This window comes from Macrobrachium nipponense, chromosome 12 (genome assembly GCF_015104395.2).
Source record: "Macrobrachium nipponense isolate FS-2020 chromosome 12, ASM1510439v2, whole genome shotgun sequence".
NCBI lineage: Eukaryota > Metazoa > Arthropoda > Malacostraca > Decapoda > Palaemonidae > Macrobrachium > Macrobrachium nipponense.
In genome coordinates, this window is record NC_087205.1 from 88,591,179 (window position 1) to 88,610,276 (window position 19,098).

General features: G+C 43.4%; 1 protein-coding gene across 1 annotated transcript in view; it reads right to left on the bottom strand.

Annotated features, from left to right (window-relative positions):
* LOC135224867 (U2 snRNP-associated SURP motif-containing protein-like) overlaps positions 1–19,098 on the bottom strand; it is a 59,360-nt gene that overhangs the window by 9,164 nt on the left and 31,098 nt on the right. Inside the window, 3 exon segments of the mRNA XM_064264192.1 lie at positions 15,436–15,661; positions 15,803–15,992; positions 17,447–17,526. Of these exon segments, the coding sequence (XP_064120262.1) occupies positions 15,436–15,661; positions 15,803–15,992; positions 17,447–17,526 (496 nt within the window).

Below are 19,098 nucleotides of genomic sequence, written 5' to 3' on the forward strand. Positions count from 1 at the left end.
CTCGCTATCACTCATAGGTACCTCGCTCCTCCCGGTGTAGCCCGAGGAGGTTGAAGGTACAGGAGAGGCCGACCTGACGCTCCCCCCTAGCTCGCTGGCAGGACAGCGTGCTTGGAGGGCTGCTGCTGATCGTCAACCCGCGGTGGCGATCGAGCAGCAGGCCTAGCCTTGCCGCTCGCCTGGGGCGAGAGGCTCGGCTGAGAACGTCGACGCTGATCTCTAGCGTCAGGCGAGCTGTTGCTGGTTACCGTCTCCGCCCGGTCCCGATGGGAGCGGCGTCAGGGTTACCTGCTAGGCGCTGTCGCGGTGAAGCCGGGAGATTCCTCTCGCATGAGCCGCTGGAACCGACGCCGCGGGGACCCCTTCCTCGCCTCAACTCGTGGCTGGTCAGCGACCGTCACGTCAACCCGAGCAGCCAGCTGGTCGCTGCGAGAGCGTCCACTGGCCTGGCGAGAGTCGTCTGCAACGACTCTCGCCAGTCTTCTGCTCGCGCTTGCGGTCTTGACGGCGAGCGTGCGGGGGGCTCGGGTGTGGCAAGACTTTGGCTGGACCGGTCTCCCCGTCCACTCGGTACTTCTCGCTAACGAGAAGCCGAGGCGGATTCCTGGTTTAGCGGCAGAACCGCTAGAACCAGGCGAGGAAGTGCCAGCCGAAGCTGGTACTCCTCTGGTCCCCGTCTTCTTCTCCTTGGTAGAAGAAGAGACGGGCCCTGTTCCCGAGGGAGCAGGAGGACCAGCAGAAGAGCTCCCCGAATCGCCGGAGCGAGACGGGCTCTTAGAAGGTCCCGAAGGAGCCTTCTTAGGGGGGAAAACCCGGGTTACCAGCTGGTCGCTGCAAGAGCGGGCCGCTGGCCTGGCGAGAGTCACCTGAGCGGCTCTCACCAGCCTTCTGCTCCGTGCCGCGTCTTGGCGCCGAGCGAACTCTGGCGCCGAACTTGGCTGCACGGTCTCCCGAGGGAGAACGTACACTCGGGTCTCTCGCGAACGAGAGACCGAGCCGGACCTGGCGTAGCGGCATCGCCGCTAGCACCAGGCGAGGAAGTACCAGAGCTAACCGATACTCCTCTGGTCCCCGTCTATCTCTTCCTTACGGAAGGGGAGACGGGCCCCGCTCCCGAAGGAGCAGGAGGACGGGCCTTTAGAAGTTCCCGAAGGAGACTTCTTAGGGGGGAAGGCAGCCTTCTTCTTCTTCGGCTTATGGGCCTTAGAAGTCGAAGGGGAAGAGGCAGCAGCAGACGATGAAGACGAAGATGACAGCTTCCTCTTCTTCCTCTTCCTCGTCAGCTCACGCAGGACAGTCGTCAGGTCCTCCATCCAGGCCGGAGCCGGGGCTATTGCCGAAGCAACACGGCCCGACTGCACCTGTCCGGAAGGACCTGGGACTGGGGAAGACACACCGTGGGCAGGACCAGCATGGACAGGTTCAGGAACCAGGAGCGACAGGAACAGCAACCAGCTCAGGAGCGGCATGAACAGCGGCAGCGGCAAGACCCAGAAGGGGTACAGCCAAGCCAACATGCGGGAATCACATCAGCAGCGGCAATCACATCAGCGGCAGGTACGGCAGGCCCAGCGATCGCCTCGTAGAATCAATCGTCACGCCCAGCGGAACCTGGTACTGGCAGCCGGTCCAGGGGCGAGCTGCTGGAACAGCGGAAGTCTGGGGCAGGCAACACTAAGAAAACAGGCGGCGGCGGCAACCCCCCCTCGGTACGGCGGCGCCATAGTAGCGGGCAGACGGTGTCACCGACCACAGCATGGGAGTGTAGACCAGGAGTGGGGGATCAGCATAAGCGGTCCGTGGTAGTAGTGGAGACCTCAGACCTCGCTAGACGCTGCAGCAGCCCGTGGATGCTAGGCACGCCCTGCCGCGGTGGTCCATACCTGTCCAAGGTCGTCTCCCACGGATGTAGCAACCTGCGGTAGCATAGATAGATTAGTAAGAGGGGTTCCCTCACGCACGGGGGGAAGACATGCCCCACCCTGAACGCAAGGAAGACCCCCAAATACAAAATACAACGAAGAAGCTGAGCGGGGGGCAGGAAGGAAGACGAAGAATCGGATACCAAGGGAGTCGCGGGAGAGCTTTCCGACGACTTCCTGCAGACCCTCGCTTCCCCTACCCCCGCACAGCAGTGAAAAAGTAATATGAAAAATGAAGAATACTCTGCCCTTGCGATTCACTTCATAGAACTTAAAGGGAAAAAGATCAATTCCGGGTAAGAACGGAAACTTGATCCAAATAATATGATGCTATCATAAAATATATATGAAAATAAACAGAATACTGCACTTGCGATTTCACTTTCACAGAAAATAATCGTAAAGGATCAATTCCCGGGTAAGAGCGAAAATTGATCAAATTAATTAAATTTATGCAAATAAATAATGAAAATGAAAAGAATACTGTATTGCGAATCCACTTTCATTGCATTTTTATCATACAAAATAAAAGGCTCGTGCCGAGCGCAATCACGCTCTCGGTACGAACGCCCACCAGGGCAAAAATATAATGAAAAAAAGTACTTACATTTTTCAATTACACACTTTCGCCCAAAATACATAGACTCCGCAGCACGCCCGCCCTCGGCACCGAGAATAATTCAAGGGTTCAATTTATGAAAAGAGAGGGAAATCGCCGCATCTACGGCGATAGCTCCATGTTGTCATAATTAAGTAATAAAAAGAAAATGAAAACAGGTACTTACAGTTTCATTTTCAAGTCAAACAAACCATTAGTAGAAAACACAATATAAACAAAGCATACGACGATGAAGCGGGCAGAGAGCGATGACGAACACGTCCTTCCACGCCCGCGGCCGAAAGCAAAAGTGATTTGTTTACCTCCCAGTCGCGCGGTGCGCGCGACTGTTCGGACAAGCAGTTAACTACCGTTCTCCCCTTGTTCGAAGCTTACGACCGTTCCAGCTGCCGCTAGCTACTTCCTATTGTTAAAGGACCGATGGTTTGTATTACGTATCGGAACAAATCACTTCTCTAAGATGTAAGTGTAATGAAATACCCTAACATGACTGAAAAATGACAAATTTTCTAAGACAATTTGTATATTTCATAGCTACAAACCTGAGGTCTTAACAATAGGATAATTTCTAGCACCTAGCTGGATCCGGTTAACCCTTAAACGCCGATTGGACGTATTAAACATAGACAAAAATTGTCTGTTGGGTGCCGAATTGTCGTACGAAACGTTGACGCAAAAGTTTTTTTAAAAATTCGCGGAAAAATAGTTATAGGCCTCTCTGGCGAAAACTTTTGAATCACGCTCCTTGAGGGCTGCTGGGAGTTCACAGATCAAGCTGTTGTTTTGTTTACAATCGTTACCGAGGCACACAAGCGCAAATTTCTTTCTTCTTGCACTAAAAAGCATCAGCGACACATTTACGAAATTATTTCGTCACTTTGACATAATTTTTTCACTATTTTTATATTAGCCATAACGTAGTTTTATATATGAAATTGTGCACAATTTCATGTAGAGTACAACAACAAACAACCCATGGCTGTAGCTTTTATCAGTTTTGAAATATTTTCATATAAATAACGATGTGCCAAAATTTCAACCTTCGGTCAACTTTGACTCTACCGAAATGGTTGAAAAACACAATTGTAAGCTAAAACTCTTATATTTTAGTAATATTCAATCATTTACCTTCATTTTACAACAAATTGGAAGTCTCTTGCACAATATTTCGATTTATGGTGAATTTATGGAAAAAGCCTTTTTCTTACGTCTGTGCAGTAACTCTTCCGAAAAAATCATAAATTTTTTCGTCCGATTGTCCTAATGTTTGCACCTTTTTATATTAGCCGTTACATAAAGTTTTATATGTGGAAATGTGTGCAATTTCATGTAGAATACAACAAAAAACAACCCATGGTTGTAGCTTTTTATCAGTTTTGAAATATTTTCATATAAATAACGATGTAAAAATTTCAACCTTCGGTCAACTTTGACTGTACCGAAATGGTAGAAAACCGCAATTGTAAGCCAAAACTCTTACATTATAGTAATACTCAATCATTTACCTTCATTTTGCAACAAATTGGAAGTCTCTAGCACAATATGACAAATTTTTAACTTATTTGTATTTTTCATAACTTACAAACCTGAGGTCTTAACATTAGGATAAATACTCAGCGCCAGCTGGAAACCGGTAAAGTTTAAAATAATTGTGTACGCAAGGGACTATTGGGATCTGTGCTTGGTCATGAGACGTGGGGCCACCCACACAGCCCTCACTAACTCGTGACCCCGTCAGTTATCTTCTTACCGCCTTTAAGAGAGGACGTGGTGCTGGTATCATGCCATGGTTTATAAACTATGGGGAAATAGGGGACCCCCTATTCTCATAAACCACTCGTCCCTTGTGTCTGGATCTACCATCACCCCTCCCTTCCAACTACTGAAAGGGGTGTGTTGCTATTGGAAAGTATACTAAACTCCAACATAACTTTTCAGTATGGCTGACCACCTCACCTACATCTAGTCCGTTCCAGCTCATGATGGTACTCTCCTTCATACTGCCCATAGGTAAAGGAGTAGAAAGAAAGTAGTAAAGACAAAAAGACCAGTCATCCCATTCATTCTACTTTCATACCTTCATCTTAGACTAGACACAAACTGACCCGCCAGGGGGTACTGGATGAGTTATACCACTTGTTGGGCTGCCACCACTGGACCCAAGGAAAAGGTATCCAAGGATCTATGGGCAACGTCTTTTAAATAAAAGGAAGTGAAAGTCGTTTGGCATTTCCAAACACCAGCTTTCAGAATTCTCTCGACAAACGTATTCTTCTTGAATGCCAAAGAAGCACTCAAGCCCCTAATGTCATGAGCCCTAGCCTTCTCCTGGCTATCTGACCCCTTGCCATCTGTCATGTAGGCATTCCTGATCGTTTCTCTTAGCCAAAACAATATTGTATTCCTAGACACTTCCTTTTTGTTCCGTCCTGTACTTACGAACAACCTCCTGCACCCCGGCCTGAGGTGCCTTGTCCTCCTTAAGTACTCTCTTGTTACCCTGACGGGACACAGAAGCATCTCAATCTTTGTCATTATCTACAAAATCAGCCAGAGAAGGTATGGAAAAAGTCAAACCTGCCGTCCACTACTGATGGGTTTTGAGTCTTGGCCAAGAATTCTGGCACAAATTCGAATGCCATTGACTTCCAACCTCTCGAGTGCTTTACCATAGACGACAGGCCATGTAGCTCCCCCACCCTTTTGGTTGAAGCGAATTTTAGAAAAAAACGTTTTCCTTCGTCTGCGCGGTAACTGGTGAAAAAATCAGACATTTTTTCATCTGATTGTCGTAATGTTTGCACAGTTTTATATTAGCTGTTACATAAAGTTTTATAAATGAAAATGTACACAATTTCAAGTAGAATACAATAAACAACCCATGGTTGTAGCTTTTATCAGTTTTGAAATACTTTCAAATAAATAACGATGTGCCAAAATATCAACCTTCGGTAACTATGACACTACCGAAATGGTCGAAAAACGCAATTGTAAGCTAAAACTCTTACTTTCTAGTAATATTCAATCATTTACCTTCATTTTGCCACAAATTGGAAGTCTCTAGCACAATATTTTGATTTATGGGGAATTTATAAAAAAAAAAAAAAAAACTTTCCTTATGTCGGCGCAGTAACTCTTCCGAAAAAATCAGAAATTTTTTAGTTGGATTATCACAATGTTTGCACCATTTTATATTAGCCGTACATAGTTTTATATATTAAAATGTGCACAATTTTATGTAGAATACAACAGCAAACAACCCATGGTTGTAGCTTTTACCAGTTTTGAAATATTTTCATATGAATAACGATGTGCCAAAATTTCAACCTTTGGTCAACTTTGACTCTACCGAAATGGTCAAAATACGCAATTGTAAGCTAAAACTATTACATTCTAGTAATATTCAATCATCTACTCTTATTTTGCAGCAAATTGGAAGTCTCTAGCACAATATTTTGATTTATGGTGAATTTATGAAAAAAACTTTTTCCTTACGTCCGCGCGGTAACTCTTCCGAAAAAATCTAATTTTTTTGTCCGATTGTCGTAATGTTTGCACCTTTTTATATTAGCCGTTACATAAAGTTTTATATATGAAAATGTGTGCAATTTCATGTAGAATACAACAAAAAACAACCCATGGTTGTGGCTTGCATCAGTTTTGAAATATTTTCATATAAATAATGATAAATAGAAAAAATTCGACCTTCGGTCAACTTTAACTCAACCGAAATGGTCGAAAACTGCAATTGTAAGCTACAACACTTACAGTCTAGTAATATTCAATCAATTACCTTCATTTTGCAACAAACGGGAAGTCTCTGGCACAATATTCAATTTATGGTAAATTTTTGAAAAAGCCTTTTTTTTTACGTCTGGGCGTAACAAATTCATGCATCATATTGTGATAATATTTTTTCTGTGTTGCTTTGATCGTTTTACAATTTGTTACATACCAAAATCATCGCAATTGTGTATACAATACAATGAAAAAATAATTAACTCATTAGCTTTAACCGTTTTGCTCACAGCACAATTTGTATACAATTATATATGAAATTTTTTTTTAGCTGTCATATATTCCAATATTTATATATGGTAATGATTTTTTTTTCATTTCTGATGGTTGCATACTAAACTTCAGGCAATGACAAAAAAAGGAGCCAAAAATGAACTCCTAATCTTGAAAATTAATCGTGGTGTGATTTTTTGAAAACTAACTTTTTTTTTTCGCTTCGGCACTCACTCGCAAACGCCGCCGGCATACGGGAGACACTTTCGGAAATACCGTCTCAGCGTTTAAGGGTTAAAAAAACAGATGAAAGCAAGGAATCTTAGTGATATCTAGCAATGCATGCATAGATCGGGTGAAGCGTGGTCAAGGGCCACTCACCTACGCCACCTCGTCAAGTCTTTTCTTTAACCGCCTGGGCAGAAGTCGTGGTTAACCTCTCTCGGCCTTTACCCAGATCATTGCCCATTTTGATTGTGTGTGTGTGTGTGTGTGTGTGTGTGTGTGTTGTGTGTGTGTGTGTGTGTGTTTGGCTGATATTATGGCTTCTTCTGCTCCTTCTCGGCCTCATCAATGTGTGTGCCCCGGAATTCCAGGTTTTCCGTGTTCTCATTGTTTGGCTTCGGCAGCAACTGATCCCCACATCACGTGTAGCAGGTGCCTTTCTAATTTTTGTACTACAACGAATACTTGCACAGAATGCCGGGCATGGCCTAAAGAGCAGTGGAAGTTGTTTTATAGCAAGAGAGAGCATCAGAGGGTTTTGACTCTTCCTTCATGGGAAGGTTTTTCGCCTCTTCCCAATGCTTCGTCTCCTGTAGTATTTAAACCCCCAAAATAGCGTTGTTCCTGTGTCTCCTAACTTTTCTTCCATTGATTTGTTGCTGGAAGTATCGGGAGGCCACCAGGCTGATGTTTGTAATGTCGCCCCTTCTTCTTCGGGAGTTAATTCTCATTGCCCATTCCCCCTAAAGGCAGACCAATATGATACAGGAGCATGGGTGCACATCATACAATCACTGTAGAGTACAGTTCTAACATAACCAATAGATACTAGGTCAGAAGGTTAACATAGAATCAAAAGCAGCAAGCACCTTCTCAAAATAGCCCTCAAGAAGAAGAGATTGGCATGAAAAACCTGTAGCCCACAGAGACCAAAGTCCAAAGAATATAACCACAAGATACAGTACTAAACATCCTGTAACAACCTGACATTAGCAGACAGACTGGTACAGAGGAGACAGTTCACTATACCAATGTCTTTGTTTGTTTGTTTGTATTGTGTTTTTATGTTGCATGGAACCAGTTGTTATTCAGCACCGGGACCAACAGCTTCATGTGGCTTCCGAACCACGTCGAGAGTGAACTTTACCCCAGAAATACATATCTCTAACACCTCAATGGAATGCCCAAGAACTATACCAATATTGCTGGCACAAAGCTGAGAAAAGCTATTGATAAAAGTGGGAGAGGGGTGGGTAAGCATGGGTCTCATATATATGATCCTTTAAGAAAGCCACATTGCTAGATCCAATGAAGACTACAAATCCAAGGCATACCTTGATCATTGGACCTGCCAGAAAGATGGAAGGTAGGCCACACCAACAAGCATCACTAGGTTGAAAATGCAGTGAGGAAGCCAAGTACACCAATCTCCAGACAAACTCCTATTCAGCATCAAGAGACATCGAAAGGATTGGAGAGAAAAAATACATCTCATGCAACAGCAGGTGGGAACCTATGTATGTCAAGGTATGGGAGGCGGGTCATCAAAAGAAAACAAAAAACCATGCTTACTAAATCCTGCCAGGGGGAAAATCCAAGAAAGTTGTTACAATAAATTTTTTTTTTTATTTATTTGGAACAATGAAAACAAATAATCCCAGAGCTCAAGCCTACCATCCAGTAAGCATAAAGAAAATCTTTCTGAAAGGTTAGCACAAATGTGGTATAAGTAGTAATGAAAAAATGAAATTTTCATTATTAAAATGAAGTTTTATTGTATACTTACCGAACAATTATAGAGCCGTGATTTCCACAAGCGGCAGGATACTAAATTCAAATTTAGCGCGTCGGCGTCGCCAACACTGGTGGTGATGACGTCATCTCCCTCCACTCGCGGGAGAACCAGGTACAACTGCCCAGGTGAATCCAATTCTTTCTGTCCCGTCCGTCCACCTAAGGGGAGGAGGGTGGTATAATCTAATAATTGTTCGGTAAGTATACAATAAACTTCATTTTAATAATGAAAATTTGTTTCATTTTATTGTAGTGTCTTACCGAACAATTTAGAGCTGATTACATTTATGGGAAGGTTGGGATTTCAGTGGACCATTAGTATTTTTAAATGGTTACTTTTATTGCAATACCAGTAAAACACTCAAGGTGTCTGTTGTACCTTACCTTGTAAGAGAGCTACAGCAGACTGTTACTGCCTCCTCTGGTCGGTGCTCTTCTTACTATTTTGTAGAGGAATTGGAATTTGACCAAAGTTAGCCTCTACAGGAGTGGAATCCTTCCGTAGTTCAAGCGAGTCAAGGCTGACTGACGGAGGATAGTAACAACAAAGATTGCCCTTGCCCTGGGCTAAGACCAGAAATTCAATCATACAAAACATTTGTCACCAACCACCAGATTTAAAAACATATATACCCAACCATTGTAAAATCTGACCTAAACTGGACTGAGTATCCCAGGTACCATCAGTACCCCCAGCTTCCCTTGAACTCGACAACCTATTCAAGGTGAAAAGTTAGCATAGAGGTGACGACCCCTGTGCCGTTCTCCCAACACCACATGCCAGAAACCGCCACCGGACCTAACGTTTTTACAATTCTCGAAAAACCGTTTTCTATCTCTTTGAGATAATGACTCGCAAAACCGAATTCGATCTCCAGAAGTGCTCTGAAGAATCGAAGCTAAAGATAAATTCTTTCTGAATGCTAAAGAAGTTGCCACTGCTCTAACCTCGTGAGCTTTAACTCTCAGAACGGAAAGATTGTCGTTCTCGGACTGCGAGTGAGCTTCCCTGATAAGCTCTCTAATAAAGAACGTATAGCATTCTTAGAAAGAGGACGAGAGGGATTTTGAACCGAGGTCCAGAGCTTAGAAGATTGTCCTCTAATACCCTTAGTGGCAAACAGATACTGCTTAATAGCCCTGACTGGACATAAGAGCCTTTCTTCCTCTCATGTCCAACCAAATCAGATAAGTTCCTTACCACAAAACTCCTCGGCCAGGATTAGAAGGATCTCATTTTTGGCTAGAAAGGTCAAAGATACCGAAAATACAGCATTGCCTTGAGAGAAACCGACTCTTTTGTCTATAGCGTGCAATTCGCTGACACGCTTAGCAGAAGCTAGTGCAATAAGAAAGAGTGCCTTCTTAGTCAAGTTCCTGAGTGAAGCAGACTTCAAAGGCTCAAACGGTGGCCCCATGAGGAACTTAAGCACCACATCTAAGTTCCAAGCCACTGTATCTTGCGGGAGCTTAGTGGTTTCGAAAGACCTAATGAGGTCCGACAGATCTGAATTGGAGGAAATATCCAAACCTCGATGTTCGAAAAACCGACCGAGAGCATGGCTCTATATCCTCTGATCGTCGAAGGAGCCAGTTTCTTAGAGTTCCTAGAAATAGAAGAAAATCTGCTATTTCTGTTAAAGAAGGCGCAGAAGTAGAGACTTTAGCACTTCTACACCACTCTCTGAAGATTCTCCACTTCCCTTGATAGAGTTTGTTAGAAGACTCTCTCCTACAACGAGCGATAGCTTCTGCAGCTCTTCTTGAAAATCCTTTCGCTCTGACAAGATTCCGGACAGTCTGAACCCTGTCAGAGCTAGGAGCGGACAAGTTTTGGTGAACCTCTTGAAGTGAGGTTGTTTGAGAAGCCACTTCTCTGGAGGAAGAAGTCTGGGGAAGTCTACTAACAACTGGAGAAGGTCCGGGAACCACTCTTTCCTGGCCAAAAGGGAGCGATTAACGTTAGCGTTACATTGCTGTGCGACATGAACTTGTTCAGCACCTCTCTTATTAGACAGACGGAGGGAATGCAAAAGCTTCCAGACCCGACCAATCCAACAGCATTGCGTCCACCGACCAAGCTAGAGGATCTGGGACTGGAGAACAAAAGAGAGAAGAAGGCGGTTGTTCCTTGATGTCTCGAACAGGGTCTATTGACGGTCGTCCCCAAAGGCGCCAAAGTTTCTGACAAATCTGTTGTCCAAAGTCCACTCCAGAGGTAACACTTGCTGTTGACGACTTAACTCGTCCGCCAGGACGTTCATCTTTCCCGGAACAAATCTCGGGACTAGCTGAACCTTCGCTTCGTTTGACCACAGGAGGAGATCCTTGGCTACTTCGTACAGAGAGAAAGACTGAGTCCCCCCTCCCCTGTTTCCGCACGTACGAGAGAGCCGTGGAGTTGTCGGAATGCACTGCCACTACTCGACCTTCTACTAAGCTCCGAAACTGTCTGAGCCCCAAGAAAATTACTAACAGTTCCTTTACATTTATGTGGAACTTCTTCTCCTTCTCCGACCAAGCTCCTGAAGTCCGTTGATTTCCCCATAGGCTCCCCAACCTGTGTCCGATGGCGTCGGAAAAGAACTGTAGGTTCGGGAGGATGGGTTCGTAAATCTAACCCTTCTTCCAACCTTGCTCGAGAGAGCCAGCCACCTTACCTTAAGTCCTCTTTTATTTGATCTGTGACAGGAAAGGTAATCGAGTCTGGTTGTCTTCTGCACCAAGAGGCTCTCAGGAAAAACTGCAGAGGTCTCATGTGCAGTCTTCCCCAACGTCACAAATTTCTCCACTGACGTCAATTTGCCCAGGAGCCTCATCCACTGATTGGCAGAACTTACCTTTTTGTCCCAAGAACTCCTGAACTGTCTCCAGACAGCCTTGAACCCTCTTCGGGACAGAAAAGCCCGAAAAACTTGAGCATTCAGAATCATCCCCAAATAAAGGATGCTCTGAGATGGAACCAACTGGGACTTCTGTTTGTTGACCAGAAAATTCCTAACTTTCTGGCAAGATCCAGAGTTGTTTCCAAGGTCCTTCATGCACCGACTCTCTGATTCCGACCGGAGAAGCCAATCGTCCAGATAGAGGGAGATTCTTACTCCTAATATGTGTAGCCAGCTTCCTATCGGGGATAGAACCCTGGTGAAACTTGAGGAGCGGTCGCTAGTCCGAAGCAAAGCGCCCGAAACTGAAACACCTTGCCTTCGAACATGAACCTCAGGTACTTCCGAGATTCGCGATGTATCGGAATGTGAAAATAAGCGTCTTGCATGTCCAGAGAGACCATCCAATCCCCGTCTGATGGACTCCAGAACCGACCGAGTGGTCTCCATATGAAATTTTGTTTTCTGGACATGCAAGTTCCAGGCGCTCACATCCAAAAACCGGCTCCAGCCCCCTGATGACTTGGGAACTACAAAAAGGCGATTGTAAAAGCCTGGAGGAAAATCCCCTTCTATCTGTTCTATCGCTTCTTTGAGAACAAGCGCTTCCACTTCTGCGGCTAGCGCCAGAAATTTGTCTGAGCCCGGAGAGTATGCCTGGAATGGAATTGGCACAGGTGAGAGCGAGGGAGGTGAAACGAGAGGAATACGATAGCCGAACTTGAGTACTTGCACTACCCAGGCTTCTGCTCCTCTGTTTTCCCATTCCTCCTCCAAAACAGAGCCAGCCTGGCTCCCACTGGTGCATGAAGAACCGAGCTTTCATTTGGAAGGTTTGTTAACCTTGGCCGAGGCCTTAGACTGAGGTCGCAAATTCGATTTCGGCCGAAAGAAGCGCTTGGGTTTTCTCCCTCGAAAAGGCGCTTGGGCAGAGGAGAAACCGAAGAACAGTCTCCACAGGAGCTTTAGGTCTCTTAGTAGACTGCCAGTAAATCCGAAGTAGATTTCTTATCTAGCGCAGACGAAATTGACACAATACATCGTCTGGAAAGAGGTTATCTTTCACAAAAGGAAGCAACAAGAGAGCAGACTTCGTTGGGACGTAACCCTTTTAGAAGCAAAGGAGCACCAAAGTTGCCTTTTCTTAAGGGTACCAAAGGCGATGAGCGAAGCTAACTCATCACATCCATCCTAATGGATTTGTCCGCCACAGGACAGAACACCAATCCAATCCTCCGCTAACTCCTGAGAAAGAGAAGGACAGTCTTCGATCTTGGCCGCTAAAGCGCCAATAGTCCAATCAAGGAAGCTAAAGACTTCCAAAAGTTTAAATTGATTCTTTACAACGTGGTCCAACTCAGGCGCTGTAAAGAAAACTTTCGCTGCGGCGAAAGCAGATCTTCTAGAGGAGTCGATTAAACTGGAGAAGTCTCCCTGGGTAGGAGGCCAGAAACTCCCAGAGAAGGAGCTTCCCCAGTTACATAAAACCTATACCTCTTACGAAGCAACTTAGAGGAGGGTAAGTCAAAAAAGAGCTTCCCTAAGTCTCTTTTCATAGACTCCATTTCTCCGTCTCTTTCAACGAATGTCTAACCGCTTTAGATAGAACAAGTTTTGGGAGGAGAGGGTCTGGAAGTTTTTCCTCCTCATCAAAAAAAGTCGAAGTTGGGGAGCGCGGAGCCGCTTTCTCAAAATAATCTGGATAAGATACCAGAAGAAATCTAAGGAGACATGAATAACACGAGTGATGTGAATCCTCCTCCTCTACTTCTTCTTCATTCTCCAATACCGCCGAAGAAGTAGACGGAACTACAACCGGATCTGAAGGTTTCGAACCACCCTTGGACTCATTCATCCAGTTGGTTAACATCTCTAACTGCTTGCGCAAAGGCGCCAGAGACGAATCAAAAACAGTTAACGTAGGCTTGGAAGAGCCTAAATGTTCAGCAGGAGCGGAAAAACTACTTGCGCCTCGCTCGGAGCCGCCGAAATTCGAGGCGAAACAGGCGCATCAGGCGTAACAGACGAAAAAGCGCCTAAAGAAACACCCTTAGAACTGCTAGCTACAGCGCTAAAACCACAATCTCTACTAGTAGATGGAGCCGAAAAAGGCACAGATTGAGGCGACGAACGAGCCGCTAACGGCCGAGGCGCAACCCTACTCTCAGGCTCCTTATACCGCTTGACTGGAGGAGGCGAAGAATCGGCGCCTGAACGCCTCTTTAAGGGACGCGAAACGGGCGAATCTCGCCAAGAGCGCCGTGCGACCGAGACGAATCGCTTGAATCATTTGAAAGGCGTCTGACCGCAACACCTTTCCAACGCTTAACCGAGCCCTGTTGAGGCGCAACAGGCTCAACAAGAGAGGCCCCTGTCTGTGGGCAAATCCCGATCGACTCCCTTGGACTTCCGGTATGTCTTCTCCCCGGGTGCGGGGGAGCTGGACAGTGACCTTTGTCTAGGAGACGTGTCAGGACAGACAGACGCACCCTCAACTACACTCTTACCTGAAGCCGCTTTCTCCAAAAACGTCTTAACTGAATTACCAAGTTGCAAAACCGTATTCGCTAGTACCGAGAAAATTTCTGATCTAACCTCGATTCCAGACTGGCAATGGTGTCGGAAGAACTACACGGAAGCCGGAGAACTGGGATTAGTAGGAGGAATAGAGGTGTAGTTAGAGGAGACATAACAATTTGAGGAGAAACAGAAGGAACAGATGCATCGCAAGACGAAGCAGAGCTAAGTCTACTTTCCCTAAGCGCTGCTTTTCTAATTCTGTCTTTAGCTAATTTCTCCCGAGTATGAACTAAAAAAACTTCCATTGAGAATCAGTCCAATCACTACACTCGTTACATGTTCGATCTGCTGAACAAACCTGTCCCCTACACTTAACACATTTAGTGTGAGAATCATACTCTAGCTTGGATAATCTAGTTTTACATCCTGAGATGCAAACCTAACTCCCGACGGACTAGAATCCGACATGGCAACGCCTAAATAAAAAGCAAAAAATAACAACAACGCCAAAAAAGAGTACTTCACCAATTCCGAAGATCAAATCCAAGAACGAAGCGACAAAGTCATCCAACCGCACCGACCACCGATGTTCACCGGACGCCGGCAGGAAAAGAATTGGATTCACCTGGGCAGTTGTACCTGGTTCTCCCGCGAGTGGAGGGAGATGACGTCATCACCACCAGTGTTGGCGACGCCGACGCGCTAAATTTGAATTTAGTATCCTGCCGCTCGTGGAAATCACGGCTCTATAATTGTTCGGTAAGACACTACAATAAAAATAAAGATTAAAATTCTTACAGCACAAGGGACAAAAGCAAAATTATAGAATTAAAATTCATGCAGTGCAAGAGAACAAAAGCAAATCGTACTGATCATATGAAAATAAAAATGGAGCTCGAGCCAACCATTCTGTAAAAAGAATCTCACCAAAAATCCATGCCTAGGCTAGCTCAGTAAACAGGCAAAGAATGGTACAAAAAGAATAAAACACAAAAACAAGATACAGGACACATTAATGCAAGCCATATCAGGATAAAAAATCTATGAGAAAGGTATTATGAATACCAAAACAGCAATAACATGCACTCACAGGGACATATTACGACAAAGGAACTGAAAAGGAAAAATTTACCAAACTCTCAACATATTGAGGAAAAACGAATATATATATATGAACTACTTCAGAAAATATAAACATGTAATAGCATAAAATACAATAAAAATAAAATAAAATAGCAGAAAAACTGGGAAAGAACTTGGTGTTAACTCAGAATGCACAGCACATCCTATGCAATCAAAGCTTCAAAGCACAATGTGTATGGTTGCTGGTGGACACTAAACTGTAGAGTGAGCATGCACAGTGGAACCTTTCTTCTTTTAAATATTCTAGTCAGTGTAGATGGGTCTGTTTTACACAATAATTATTGATAACACTACATACAATACATACAATACATACGAGGTGCTCCATCAATGTCATCATCATCATCATCCTCATAACCCATCAGCGCAGAAATGGCATCACTTTTAATTAGAGGTATCCCATCAAGATCATCTCTGTCTTCTTCTTTAATAGGAATTCCATCTACATCATCAAGAGGATAACCATCAACATCTTGGGTTTTCACTGGCTCAACACATACAGTTGTTTTCATCATTTCTTCTGGGAGTTCCATGTCAGGCTCCTATTGCAAATAGATATTTCATTTATGGTAAATACAGTTCAAATAAATCCAATACTAAAAACTTAAACATATATATATGTACATTAGATCAAAAGCAAAATTACATATCCAACCACTTGAGAATGGGAAAAAGTTTCTTACCCGTTTAACAAGACCTAAAAACAAATTTTGTAGATGTATAAGAAATTCATGAGGATAAATAGCCCACTCCTCCCATGCTCTACAGCACTGCATTATCCGTTGTTTTACTTGTTCTGCTCTTAACCGTGATTCTATTAAGTTGTATGCGGTGTGAAGGCCCTCAAAAATTTCTGCTAGTTTTGCTTGGAATCTGAAACGTCAAAAGCATAACTCATGATCACTCTTTATCCTTCAGACTCCAAATAAGCTTAGTTACTTCAATTACACAATCTATGAGAGCCAATTACTGAAAATAAAAGTAAATTACTTAAATGTAATTAAAACTTTACTAACTGCTACGGTGATACAACTCAGGCAAGGTTTAAAGATTTGCATATTATGAAAATTTAAGTGACCCATATACCAAATTGGTCATTTCATGAATACAAAATTTTCTTCAACCAGAGATTTCTCTTTAGAAACCGTAAAGAAAGTGTTTCTTTCTTAGGTGCCATCAAAAGGAATTAATTTTTTCTTACTAATTATTCCCGTAAAGAAAGTGTTTCTTTCTTAGGTGCCATCAAAAGGAATTAATTTTTTCTTACTAATTATTCTTGAGATTGTTGTTATGAACACAGACAGTGGTCCTAACATGATATGAAAATCCTTTTTTTATTTTTGAAATTACTGCCAAACTGTCCATATTTTAAGGGGTTATGTCTTAACCCAGGAATGATTTCCTCACCCTTTTTGTAGGTATGAATGGGCCCCCCCAAAAAAAGTTAAATACATTGATTCCAACCATTAGCTTAATTGTTTGCAATGTTGTCTTCACTTCCCCCAAATGATTACTTACAAAATGGCAACTCTTGACCAAAATGTATACAGTAATTTTGGTCTACAACCATAAACAATAAAAATGGTTTCAAAGTAACAACAAATGAATACGAAAAGACAAACATACAAATTTACTGGAAATTGAATAACTTCTCATTATAATTATTTAATATCCAGTACCTGATTTAAAGTATTAAAAGTTTAATCTACAATGAAAATTCCTTATATATTATTACCCATGCACACATACTACATACATTACTTATATTATTAGTAACAAATAGTTTGACCTGATCACTAAGCTCCCTTTATGGTCTCATGAGCCTAGCCCACATGACTGCCTAATAACAATTTGAAATGGGGGGTGATGGTTTGGCTTGACAAAAAAAAAAAAAATCTAATCAATTTCCTTTCCAATCACATACTGATATATAATACTGCAATTAGCATTTTTTTTACTTCCAATTGGTTTAAAGAAAATTCTTTCTGAACAACCCCTACTTGCTTAAGATATGAGTTAAAAATAAAACTTCAAATAACTCAATCAATGCTCCCTGACATCAAAATATTCATGGTTGAATTATTTTCATGGAAGGTCATCAGAATTTCAACGAGTTAAACAGGAAGTAAAAATTGAGAAGAGCAAGTTATGGAAGTTGGCCAGCCTGGGGAAAGAAAACTAAGTGAAAAAAAAATAATAAAAGGTAATAGTAAGGCAGCTTGAGCTGGAACGATACTGCAACATATTTTCAATAACATTTAAAAGTTGGCTAAGACAGGCACACTGCAAATGTTAATCCCTGCAAGGATGACAATATGTTAACTTACCCTTTTCGATAAAATGAAGCATTGGAAACTTTAACACTACAGTTGTGAAGGATATCAGATACTAGATATAATCTTGCTATCTGAAAAAAAAGGAGGCAAATATGTAACATGATATTGTTAAACTACAATAAAGTTTTGTACATACTTACCTGGCAGATATATACTTAGCTATAGTCTCCGACGTTCCCGACAGAATTTTTCAAATCTCGCGGCACGCGACAGGTAGGTCAGGTGGTCTACCTTACCCGCCGCTGGGTGGCGGATGTACGAACCACTCCCGTAAGCTTGTCAGATTTTTCTCTTCCACCTGTCCCTGAGGGGAGGCTGGGTGGGCCGGGGCCATTAATCGTATATATCTGCCAGGTAAGTATGTACAAAACTTTATTGTAGTTTAACAATATCATTTTTTGTACATGAACTCCCTACAGATATATACTTAGCTGATTGGCACCCTTGGTGGAGGGTAAGAGACAGCTCAATAATACCGGTAAGACGGGAAACAACTAATGTTGTAGGATATAAAAACCTTGGTTCTCACCTTTTCAGGATGAAGACTTCATAGATACTATCTCTGAGTCTGCATTGCCTGGAGAGCTACAGCTAGGACGTGACCTGATGCTGAAAGACTCTCGATCTACCACTGGGATATGTGATCCCCTATTGTGGTAGAATCCCAAGTCGGATGCTGTTTAGAGGGACCTTGTCCGCTTACCTAACAGATCCTTACCACTACCCTCTGCAAGGAGCCAAAACCCACCAGACCACCTAACCAAAATACAAAGGGTTAATATTACGACAAAAAGAGGTGCCTCCTGCAACCTCTTTCAGACAACCAAAAACAACAATATAAAATATAGGGTAACATACAAATTTACTACAGGATAAGTTTCAGCTCCCTGCCCCAGCACCGAATCCGCCGATACGAAAGGACCCAAGGCGAAGCATTTATCATATGTGATTTTTAACATCACGTAGGTAGGTGGTTTGCGAAAACCGATTGGCATCTCCAAAAAGTCGCCTCCATCAAGTTCCGCACAGACATATTTTTTTCTGAATGCAAGCGAAGTTGCGATGGCTCTCACCTCGTGACTTTCACTTTCAGTAGTCTAAAATGATCTTCCTTACAGGCAACATGTGCCTCTGTAATAAGGCTTCTCAGAAAAAAGGAAGAGCATTCTTCGACATGGCCGAGTGGGGTCCTTTACGGAGCACCAAAGCACATCTTGATTAGCCTTAAGTTGTTCCTTCCTCTTAAGGAAATACTTCATAATTCTCAATAGGGCAAAGAGTTCTTTCAGGCTCTTCCCCTACTAGAAAAGATAAACTACGAACTTCAAAGCTCCTGGGCCAAGGGCGTGATGGGTTTTTCATTCTTTGCCAGGAAACTTGGAAGAAATGAACACACCATAGAATCTTCCTTAAACCCTACATTGCCCTCAATAGCTTGGAGCTCACTCACTCTCTTAGCTGTAGCTAGGGCCAAAAGGAGATAGCCTTCTTCGTCAAATCCTTGAAAGAGGCTAAGCCAGGAGGTTCGAATCTAGACGATCCAAGGAATTGTAGGACTACGTCTAGATTCCAGTTCGGTACTACATGAGGACGCTTAATGGTTTCAAATGATCTAATAAGATCATGCAGGTCCTTATCATCGG